Source organism: Piliocolobus tephrosceles, chromosome 6 (assembly GCF_002776525.5).
Source record: "Piliocolobus tephrosceles isolate RC106 chromosome 6, ASM277652v3, whole genome shotgun sequence".
Taxonomy (NCBI): domain Eukaryota; kingdom Metazoa; phylum Chordata; class Mammalia; order Primates; family Cercopithecidae; genus Piliocolobus; species Piliocolobus tephrosceles.
The window spans coordinates 48,952,818-48,965,233 of NC_045439.1; the positions used below are offsets into that span (position 1 = coordinate 48,952,818).

The 12,416-nt window shown below is 36.2% G+C and overlaps 1 protein-coding gene and 1 pseudogene across 1 annotated transcript in view; both read right to left on the minus strand.

Moving 5' to 3' along the window:
- Positions 1-12,416, minus strand: part of KIAA0586 (KIAA0586 ortholog) — a 125,973-nt gene that overhangs the window by 76,871 nt on the left and 36,686 nt on the right. The window contains exons 13-18 of the mRNA XM_023231469.1: positions 12,244-12,316; positions 10,725-10,952; positions 9,637-9,811; positions 4,756-4,950; positions 2,853-3,040; positions 55-165 (exon numbers count right to left, since the gene is read on the minus strand). Coding sequence (XP_023087237.1) covers positions 55-165; positions 2,853-3,040; positions 4,756-4,950; positions 9,637-9,811; positions 10,725-10,952; positions 12,244-12,316 — 970 coding nt within the window. The remainder of the gene's footprint in view (positions 1-54; positions 166-2,852; positions 3,041-4,755; positions 4,951-9,636; positions 9,812-10,724; positions 10,953-12,243; positions 12,317-12,416) is intronic.
- Positions 6,625-6,855, minus strand: LOC111555430 (annotated as a pseudogene).

Here is a 12,416-nt window from a genome sequence, read left to right on the forward strand (position 1 = left end):
CTACAGTCAGACATTACATTACTCAAAATAATATGATAAAATTCTGAAATATACCTTTATCCAAGCTTGCACAGGAGGAAGAGATGCTTCTTTGGGACTAGACAGAGGTGAACCAACATCAGTGCTACCATTTGAAATGCTGTCAATATCTACACTGGGTAATACCTAAAACAGAATACAACACTCAGTTTTCTGTTTATCATTTTTACTCAAATACTTTTATGAGTATGTGTATATACAAGTACATGTATGTGTGTATATATACATATACATAAAAACAAAGCATGCCCTTTAAGTTTTTATTATGAAGCCAATGGATAACAAAACTTTTAAATTATGAAAGCATACTTTATAAAATATGAAAAAAAGGAAAACACAAAATTCTATCTGAAGATAACTTCATTTTCACTATTCCCTTTGTCTTTTACTATCTACTTATATATAACTAAAATTTAAAATAGTTTTCATTCTTGATTTTTCATTGTGATTACAATGAAGAACCATAAACACTTATCATGCTTTTGTATAGACTTCATAATTATATTTTTAAATGACTATATAACATTTCAACAAACATATCTTAATTATTTAATTATGTTTCAATTAGAAAAATTTAGGAAATTTCCAATTTTTCCACTATTATATATATATCACTACAAAAAAAACTTACACACACACACGCACAAAATTTTCTTCCTAAACTCTAAACTCTCAATTAATTCACTATGCTAGATAACCAGATATTGGATTAACTTTCTGGGCCACAGGACACAAATACTTAAGATTCTTGGAAGTACTGGTGAAATGTAATCCTAACAACCTCTACCTACATCATCAAAAACATAATTAATTCTAAGTTTTACCCAACCCTCACCAAAATTAGATAATATGATTGTTTCAGCAATAATAGTTTTTAAATGGATGCATATTACTGTTATTTTAATTTGCATTATCTTGGTTACTGGCAAAATTTATTTAGTTTGCTTGCTGATAAACTGTACTTCCTCTTTTGTAGAGTCTTATGTCCTTTGAACATTTCTAGACTTGGATCTGTGTTTTCTTATTAATTTATGGAGATCTTTATATTTAAAAATTAATGCTTTACTAGCATCTTCCTTTCATATGTTCTTACTGTGTGTTGTTTGCCTTTTAATTTAGGATTTTTCCCCCGATCTAGATCCTTTAATTTCCTCCATGAACTGACTGTGTTAGTGATGCTCATTCATTCAATACACATTGACTGGGTTTGCACTTGGCTCAGGTTGCTGTCCAGGCTAAAGTGTCCCCAGGTCTCCCAAAGCCTCCATAGCTGCTGCACCGCTGAGTTAGTGAGCCTACACTGTCAGAAGGATGCCCAAAGACTGCTGTAAGTGAGGAACACATTTGGGTTCATGTTGGGAGTTCCCTGCCCTGCAAAAATGACTGGGAGTTGAAAGGTTCTGCTCCAGGCCAGGGCTTTACTGTGCGTTTGCTCCTCTCAAGCACAGGGCCAGGAATCTTCCTGAGATCCCCTGGCTGCCTCAGCTCTAACAACTTGGCTGTGAAAACACACTGTCAATTTTAGCTGCAGGGCAGAAGTCACTCTATGAGAATGAAGTGTTTGTGGAGCTACATGGGCGATTTCTAAGTCCCTGGGAATCTCTCAGGCTGGTGGGTTGAGGCTGTTCTGTATAAATTTGTGCAGAAGAAATGGATGGTTCATTTGTTCAGAGAGGAGTGTCCAGTCAAAAATCAGTACTAAGAGGCTGTTGACTGTTCATGTGGTGGCATCTGACAGCTCCAGGATTATCTTCTCCTCAGCGGTCAGGATCCAAGAATGAGGCAAGTCTTCTCTCTTCCCAGAGGGCATACTAAGTTGCCCAAGAAAACTCATTTGTCCTGGCTCAATCACAAGAGGAACCCAGGAGCAGTCTAAGGACTGGAGTGTTCTAATTATTTGGAAGTAAGCAAGGATGGTAAGATGAACACAGGGGTTGGAGTAAATCAGCCAAAAAGTTTACCATAGTTCATGCACATTTTCCTCCAGTTGCCTCCTGACTGGTCAATAGAAAGTCACATGTAAACACTCCTGTTCATTTTTGTCCAGACTTGGTGAAGACCTCAGCTTCTACAGCTGGATCCCAGGCTGAAGGGTAGATGTTTGAATGTGAAATGTCAAAGGGTTTCTTCCCACATGAGGCTGTTTAAGTCTTGTATTCATTCAAATCTTCTAACATATGCTAGTGTAAAGTTTGAAGTATTAATTATATAAGTCACATATATTAACTCTTTAAAATTAATTATAATACATGGTTAAATTGTTCCCTTTGGAATATCATCAAGCCACTTGTATATAAGTCATTGGCCTAGAAGAGCAGCTTAAATCATGCAAAACAGGACAGAAACATCACATTAATATTACAGTTTAAAAAATAACAGAGCTGGCTGGGCACAGTGGCTCATGTCTGTAATCCCAGCACTTTGGGAGGCCAAGGCAGGTGGGTCACCTGAGGTCAGGAGTTTGAGACAAGCCTGGCCAACCTGTGAAACCACGTCTCTACAGAAAAAAAATACAAAAAAATTAGCCGGCGTGGTGGCAGGTGCCTGTAATCCCAGCTACTCCGGAGACTGAGGCAGGAGAATCACTTGAACCCAGGAGGCAGAGGTTGCAGTGAGCCGAGACTGCACCATGGCCCTCCAGCCTGGGTGACAAGAGCGAAACTCTGTCTAAAAAATAAAAATAAATTTTAAAATAAAAGGAGCCATGATAAAAAGCAATATTTTCATGAAGCAATATAATGGATTTCTGTACTAACGTTAAGTAAAAAAATTTTTTCTTCCTTAAAATTTTCTACTCATGCACCCTGGCATACCTGTACAGTAAGCTGAGGAGGATCCTTTTTTTCTGACTTCATTTCTACAACAGCTATGTTAGGTTTCTTTACTCCAGTTTCTACTTTTCGAGATGATGGAGGAATAGAAGTAGTCACAGTTACAGGGTGTGGCTTGCTGACAATCACTCCGGCAGGTGGCATGGTATCACTATTACTTTGGGTTTGTCCTAAGAAGTTTAGGGGAAAAAATAAGTCAACTAGTTCAGTAAAAAAGGGAAAAGTCTAATACACCAGCTGGATCTTAATGGCTATATTCTCATATTAAAAAAAGCCCTATCTGACAATCACCTCTCCCTCCATCATCAGCATTGTCGACATACTCACCATACCCAGTGACTTTTATTAGGCACTTATACGTACTAAACACTTCACTATCTAATTTAATTCTCAAAATAAAGGCTAATAGAAAGCTATTAATATTATCCACATTTAAAATGTCAACAACTTTCATTTCCAAAGTCCCATTTGTTTTGCATATCAAAGTAAAGAGGGGTAGTACAGTGTACTTGTTGAAAACACAGACTATAAAGCAAGACTGTCTCTGCCTGGGTTTGAATCCTGGCACCACTCTAGCTGTGTGGCCTTTGACAAAGTATGTAACCCTTTTGTGCTTCAGTTTCCTTAGGTATACAATTTGTATATTACCATGTGCTTTATAGGGTGGATTAAATGAAAGAATATATGTAAAATGCTCAGAACTGTACCTGGCACACAGTAAGGACTTTAAAAGTGTTAGCTATTTTATTACTAGAAGATATGTTTAAACAGAGAGCTATTATGTTGACATGCCATTAACCCATAATATCAAAAATAAAAAATTCTCTTATGTTAAAAAATATTCATACTTATTGTTAATCAAAACAAAAGAACAGCAATAACACTAAAGGGGAAAAAGAGCTAATTAGACTTGAAGAGCTGGTGTGAGGACAAAAATGATCTGTTCAATTTTTAACATGATGACTCAGAGAGAAGGCAAGTAAGCAAATAAATAACTATTGGCTTAGATTACACACCCACACAGCTTTCACTTATGATAGCCTAGTTCAAAAGTACCCAAAAAAGTACCTTAATACTTCCCCAAAGACATAACGATATTAACAAGACAATCAAACTTCTTGAATTATTATGAATGTCCATGACATATTTAACCTTTTTTTTTAAGAGACAGGGTCTTGCTGTGTTGTCCAGGCTGGAGTACGGTGGCATAATCATCACTCACTGCAGCCTCAAACTCCTGGGCTGAAGGGATTCCCTTGCTTCAGCCTCCAGAATAGCTAGGAGTACAGGCGTGAGCCACCAAGCCTAGCTATTTTTTTTTTTTTTTTGAGACAAGGTACTTGCTATGTTGCCCGGGCTGGTCTCAAACTCCAGGTCTCAAGCAGTCCTCCCATCTCGGCTTCCCAAAATACTGTGATTAAAGGCATGAGCCACTGTGCCCAGCCAAAACATTGTTTAAAATTTCATTTCATCTACAATAATATACTATAACACACCAAAAGAATTTTTCCTGTTGGTGAAACTATAGCAGGAACCCATCATTTCAGAGATTGCTATTACACAGCATAAAACATATTCTGAGGCCCTCCCAAAAAAACAAATAACATTTACAGGAAAAGGTAGATGACTATCATATTAGTACCATTTTGTAAAACAGTTCTGCGACTGCTGATAAGAATTTAAAATTCACTGGCTGGGCGTGGTGGCTCAGGCCTGTAATCCCAGCACTTTGAGAGGTTGAGGTGGGCAGATTGCTTGAGTCCAGGAGTTCCAGACCAGCCTGAGCCACATAGCGAAACCCCGTCTCTAATAAATAAACAAACAAATAAACAAACAAATAAATAAATAAAATAAAATTCATCCCACATATTTTGTTGATTCTTACCTAAAAGAATCGCCATAGGAATCAGATGACCTTCCAGTGTACCTGAAAAAGTAGGCATTTCTCTACTTGGGCTGAACAAATACTGCTGATCGCCATGAGGTAACATAGGAACGGAATGTTTCATTTTAGAATCTATCTTCATAGGTTTTGTTGCATAGGAGTCAGTCTGTGTTCTTATTGACTTTACCTTAGTGCCTAAAATAATCACCAATGGCAGATATTTTAAAATATTGTTAGAATATCTACTATCCAGACATCTAGAAATAAAACAGCTCTTCACAGAAAAATCTTAATTCTATATATAAGGTTAAAAGGCCCCAAAACAGAAGGAATATATAGACTAGAGGTGGCAAACTTCTTAAATGGCCAGATAGTAAATATCTGTCTGGCAAGCCACGTGATCTCAGCTGTAATGACTCAGTTCTGCTGTTGTATCATGAAAGAAGCCATGGACAATATATACATGAATGAACACAGTTAGAGGCAAATGAAACTTTATAAAAACAGGCAGCTCACATGTAGGCCACAGTTGCCAGCCCCTGAATAGATATACAACTGGTACAGCTACTATGACAAAATAGATACAACAACTAGAAAAAAATTTTAAACATTCTGAAGAATATTCCAACAACGTTTGAATTCTTTAAATTTTTTTCCATAGGTATGAAAAAGTTAACGATCATTTTTGGAATTGATGATTTTCATTTTCTCATTACACCTTTACACACAACATAATTCTGAATAACCAGCTTTTATCCTTTTAAAATATGTACAGATAATCGGATTCTATACTTACTTAAACCTTACTAGTATCATTATACAGTAGTCTCTCCTTATCTGTGGTTTCTCTTTCCCTGTCTCAGTTACCCAGGGTCAACCCTGGCTGGAAAATATTAAATGGAAAATTCGAGAAATAAACAATTCATAAATTTTTAAAAATTATTTATTTATTTTTTAGATGGAGTCTCACTCCACCCAGGCTGGAGTGCAGTGGTGCGATCTCAGCTCAATGCAACCTCTGCCTCCCAGGCTCAAGTGATCCGGCCACCCTAGCCTCCCGAGTAGCTGAGACTACAGATGCGCGCCACTACGCCTGGCTAAGTCATAAGTTTTACAGTGTACGCTGTTCTGAGTAGCATGATAAAATCTCATGTCATCCTGCTCCATCCTGCCCAGGACATGAATCATCCCTTTGTCCAGGGTCTCTACACTGTAGACACTACCTGCCCATTCGTAACTTAGTTGCCATCTCAGTTGTCAGATTAAAAGAACATAGTACATGTTAGAGCTTGGTACTATCCACAGTTTTAGGCATCCATTGAGGGTATTGGAACATATCCCCCATGAATAAGGGGGACTACTGTAAATTTTTTTTCTGTTACTATGAGGTATACATACACATATAGCCATTATATCCTAAATCTTAAAAAAAATAAAAATTTGATTTTATTTCTCTTTGGAGAAGTGGATAAATGTCTATGGAACACACACACACACACAAAATAAAGAATAAAGTAAAAGGGCAAAGGAAAAGAGGCTAAAATATTTTCTAAATAATTTCCTAACATTACATTTTTACCTTTAACATGTGGGTGCTTTTTTTTTTTTAAAAAAATGCAGGAACTGCCAAAGTTTTAGTGTTTAATAATTAATAGCACAACTGACCAAGGTCCAAGATGTGAAGATACCATGTTCAAGAAAGTGGTGGGTAAACTGCTCTATAAACTGACTATATAGTATGTGATAAGAATGTATGCTTCATAATATAAAACCTGTCTACACACAGTAGTTAGCTGAAAAAAGTCATTCAATCTTCTCTTGGCTCAGAAAAATGATATTCCAGATTCCATTATAAATTATTAGCAACTCTCAACTCTTGTGTGTGGCAGGTATCTTGTTTTCACCTTCCAGTTCTTCCACTCCAGCCTGTGTCATGGGGTCTGTGATGTTCTTCTCCAGATCATCAATGTGACTACTCATATCATCAATTCTCCCAATGATCTGGTCAGACATAGTCTGAAATTTATCTTGCGTCTGCTGCAGGAGTGTCTACACCACCAAGGTGAGGTCCTGCAAGGTCTTGGGGTCAGTCTTCGCCATCTCCCCAGTGCCCAGGTTGGTGGTGATGTCTCAGACTGTCATCTATGCTTCCACTTCACATGTGGGTGTTTTTATGTATCTAATTTTTTTTTTAGAGACAGGGTCTTGCTCAGTTGCCCAGGCTGGAGTGCAGTGACACTATCATAGCTCACTGCAAACTTGAACTCCTAAGCTCAAGTGCTGAAGCGATCCTCCCACCTCAGCCTCCCAAGTAGCTGGGACTACAGGCATGCCCAGCTAATTTTTTTAATTTATTGTAGAGATAGGATCTAGCTCTGTTGCTGAGGCTGGTCTTGAACACCGGGTCTCAAGCAATCTTCCTGCCTCAGCCTCCCAAAGTGCTGGGAATACAGGCATGAGCCACTGTGCCCAACCTACACACCCAGACTTTTAAATATAGTTTCCTTTTGTTTATGATCTCAGGAAGAAAAATTGTCATACCATGTCTATATTCTTTCATCTTGTTCTCTGATACTCATTTATTCTATTGAATGAATATTTTTCTTGAGTGTTTATTTAAAATGTTTGTTCAGCATCTAATATGTGTTAAACATTGTTTCAGGCACAAGGAATACAGAAGTGACTAAACCAACTGTACTCACAGAGCTTATAGTCTAGTAGTGACAAATAAATAAAATAAATAATAAATCAAACAAATAAAAATATAACACAGGAAGTGCGAAGTGCTATGAAGAATATGGCAGGATGAGGAGATAAAGAGGAACAGAAGATAATTCTTAGAATAGAATGGTCAGGGTAGAGCTCTCCAAGGAGCTATCATCTAAGAGCAGAGATGGAAGAATTGAGAGCGAGAACCATGCAAGTGCCTGAACGAAGAGCTCTCCAGACGGAGGAAATAGCAGGTACTGAGGCCCTGGGATAAGCATAAGTCCCTAGGTTCTGATATGGCTTGGCTCTGTGTCCCTACCCAAATCTCATCTCAAATTGATCTCCATGTGTTACGGGAGAGACTTGGTGGGAGACGACTGGATCATGGGGGCAGTTTCCCCTAATTTGTTCTTGTGATAGTGAGTGAGTTATCATGAGATCTGATAGTTTAAAAGGGCATGGCTTCCTTTGCTCCCTCTCCCCTGCTGCCATGTAAGATGTGCCTTGCTTTCCTTTGCCATTACTGTGAGTTTCCTGAGGCCTCCCCAGAGATGTGGAACTGTGAGTCAATTCCACCTTCTTGTCTTTATAAATTACCCAGTTTCAGGTAATTCTTTATAGCAGTGTGAAAATGAACTAATACAGTCACTCAATCACTTCTGATCATTAAAAGGGTTACTGAATAAAGTTATTTTTGGATTTGAAAGCATTTTAAAACCTCAAATTATTTTTTGCAAAGACTTTCAAAACCCCACATATAAATTAATAGCAAAGCTACACTAGGCCGGGCATGGTGGCTCACTCCTGTAATCCCAGCACTCTGGGAGGCTGAGGCAGGTGGATCACCTGAGGTCAGGAGTTCAAGACCAGCCTGGCCAACATGGCGAAATCCTGTCTCTAATAAAAATACAAAAAAAAATTTGCTGGGCGTCATGGCACATGCCTGTAACCCCAGCTACTCGGGAGGCTGAGGCAAGAGAATCATCTGAACCTGGGAGGTGGAGGTTGCAGTGAGCCAAGATCGTGCCACTGTACTCCAGCCCGGATGACGGAGCAAGACTCCATCAAAAAAAAAAAAAAAAAAACAAAAAAAAAAACAAAGCTACACTAAAGAGAAAACTTTAGGGTAAATATCATCCATTTGGATAAATATCACCCATGAGCTATATGCTTTCTATTTTAAATTAGTAAAATTTCTATATAACCTGACACTCTATATGATCGTATAACCTTTAGAAAGGAAAGGGAACCAAAGTAACCACCAGAGCTCCAACTTCTAGGAAGGATAAGAGAGGAAAATGGGTTTGTATCTACTAGTTATCACATATTGTCAGCTTTAGCTTACTGATTGCTAAGTAGAAGCTGAGAAACTATAATACATAACCAAAGTCAACAGACTTAGTATATAACCAAGAATTGTATTTAAATATACAGTACCAGTGAAACAGTAGACGTGACTCAAAACACACAGTGATAAATGAAGATGTTTTCAGTTGTACACAAAAGCAAACCTTTCTACCTAAGTTTCTTTGAAAACAAACAAAACTGCAAAAATGCTCATCAACACTTTTATAATAACAAACAGTATATGGCTGATCTTTCTGTTCATAATGGACCAAGGTCTTTGGGGAAATGTCTCCTTTCCTAGATTATAATTTAGATGCTCAAGATTCATCATCACCCAGCCCAGGCAATGTGGCAAAACCCTGTCTCTACAAAAAATACAAAAAAATTAGCCAGGCGTGGTAGTGTGCGTCTGTCATCCCAGCTACTTGGGAGGCTGAGGAGGGAGGATCGCTTGAGTTCAGTAGGTTGAGGCTGCAGTGAACCATGATTGTGTCACTGCACTCCAGCCTGGGGGATAGAGTGAGACCCTGTCTTTAAAAAAGAAAAAAAAATCATTTTCTCCTAAATAAAAATTTTATGATGCTTTATCTGAAGATGCCATTTAATTCTACATTTCTTCCCAATTATACCTACGTTGTGTCTGATTTTTAAATGTTGGTGTATTTCTTCCCACCTCTCCAAAGAGGAACTATTTTTCCATCCCCAAGCATTATATATTTTGAACAGCAAGTATAAGCTATAAATATAAAAAATGAAAAGAAACTTTATATATTAAACTGATACTATTAAGAAATGAGATTAAACATAAAAAATGAGATTCCTTACCTTTAACTCGTTCTATTACTTTTGGTCTCTGTGGTTTGGACTTAGGAGATGGAGAATTAAATCTGAGATATGGTCCTTTTTTAAGAGTGCTTCGATGGCCCTGATAAACTGGCTTTCCATAGACTTGTAACATATAATCTTCATCTTGTATTACTGTGGTTGCTTTCAAAAGCCCCTATGTGTACAAAGTTATTCAACTCACCATGAAAATAGTCGTCAAACACTTATCTCATTTTTCTAAAGCCTCCTTTTGCTAGCTTAAGTATTATAATAAGAATGATTAGGTCAAACATAATCTCTATTTTAAACAGCCCTTAAATTCTAGATACAGGTTTCAAGCATTAGTTTGAAAAGCTTTAAATGCAAAAATCATCCACCTAAGAAACATGAAAATTTTTACATTACTAAGTATATTTTCAGCACCAAGAAATATTTAAACACATTTTACATATTTACTCCAGTACAATAAAAATACAGTAACCTTAACCTTTAAATAATTTTATATATTTCTGAATCCACCTTCAACCATAATCTAAATGTCACAGAAATGTAGCATTTACTGAGCATCTACTAAGTACCAAGCATTGAATTAGATGCTTTACTGATCTGCTCAACAATCCATGTTTGGCACTTAGAAACTTATAGCTTAGGGCAGTCAAAAAAATTTCCTCCGTACCATCTAGTACCATGCCTTGCATATACTAGGCACTAAACATGCATTTGTTAAACTGAAAAATAAACTATACACACACACACACACACACACAAATGAAACACAATTTTGGGTACCATAAACTAGAGAATCTAGTTTTTGGACTAGATGATCTCTAGATATACCTTTATACTTGCTATAACTACAAAATGATGATGTCAGGGTATGAGATCTCAGAAGAAAGGAACTATCTATTTTTTTCAGTGCTTTTCACATTATAAATCCAAAACCCTAAATATCAATAGTGTAAAGATACTTACATTTGTATAGTCCTTCATGTTTTTAAAACACCTTTAACATTCGCTTCATTATCTCTTAAAGAAAATGATTGATTATAACACAACAATCATGTTAAAAGAATAGATTAGGATCTTACTTCCTTTCTCTCTTTCTGTAAACTTGAAGCAGGCATGCCCCTCATAGGTAGATTTCTAAAATGCTCTTCTATTTGCTTTTGAGAATGTTTTCTTGGAATTACAGATTTGTTTACAGTTTTATCTTGTGTGTTGGTTCTAATATCTTTAGCCATATTCTGACCTTTCTTGGTTCTCTGATTCTTCTGATCAAATCTTTTTTGTTCATAATCTGTTCTTGACAGTTCATCCTTAACATAACCAAAGTTAAAATTACTTAAAATATATACAAATAGTAAAGCTTTCACATCAGAAACTATTAGAATTTATTTTTTGCTGTTATATAAATACAGTTTAGCAGTTTTAAATGCATTAAAAATAAAGGATATTGGCTTTATTGGATATATAAAAATAAAAATTCTCTGGAAAAATAAACAAAACCCTAAAAATACTAGTATCTTTTGGAGCAGGGAATAGAAATAATAGAAGGGTTGCAGGGGTAGGAGGACAACTTTGCATGACAAACCTTTTTACACTTTTTGATGATTGAACCATATGAATTTTGCTAACAGTTTAAAAAATTAAAAATACGTTTCAAAAAAGGCAAACAATTTTGTAACAAAACACTAAGATAAATATAAATTAAAATTATGTGAAAGTTTAAACAAATACATTTTACATGGAATTCGTGGCGAAAGAGTAAGATACACTGCCAGTTAGCTGTAGAGCGCAAACTAGACTCCAAATCTTCTGACTCTTAGTTCAATTTTTGTCTGTACCACAAAGTACCTAAAATAAATTTTTTGTAAGTTCATTAGAAATAGATATTTTTAAATAACAAAGTTTTAAAATATATTTCTGTGTTTATCGCTGTGGAAACAGTACTGATACTTCACCTTGTTACCGTTGTAAGTAGCATATAAGCACATCTACAGTCAAAAAAACACACCTTGCACCCCAGGACAAAATAACAGCTTAGCCTGTCTAGTTCTTCTCACTCAAATATAAAAAAATTTTAAATTTCCTTTACATTATGGACCCTCTAAGAAAGATAACTCCCAGACTTTTTCAATGTGGATGTTTGAAGATGTACCATGCCCATTGTGGATGTGAGAAAGAGGCTGTTTTTCCATCTCGTACTGACTTCTGTAAACTTAGTAAATCTAGTTGTTTTTTTTCTCTTTGCATTACTCTGGTATTTTTACTTTGCCAGGCCAATGCTTCTAAATCTGTTGTTTTCAAATATCTTTGAAAGTACAGTTCCTTTTCCAAACACTTTTGCTAAATTTTCTTTCAGATTATTCACGTTTTAGTTTTTGTCCAACAATTTGCCAAATAAGAGCCAGAATATGATTGGAGATAATGTGCTTGTTAAACAAAGCTGAACTTATTACTAAGTAAATATAAAGAGTGACAGTGAAATTAAAAATAAGTAGATTTTTATATAAGAAATATTTTGAGAACAAATGTAATGCCTATAAATTGGAATCAATATTATCTTCTGAGAATTCACTTAATTTTCAGTTTTTTTCCAAGACATACCTGAATTTCCGCAGAAATAGTTTTAATCCATTCATCCACTGTCTTTCTGATCCTAATTTTCTCTGACATCTCTCTACGAAAGAGAAAAAGGAATTTTCTTAAATTAGCACTTACTGTCCTGAGCAGGACTTGGATCAGATCTAACTCTTATGTAGTTGTGAACCTGCTATCCT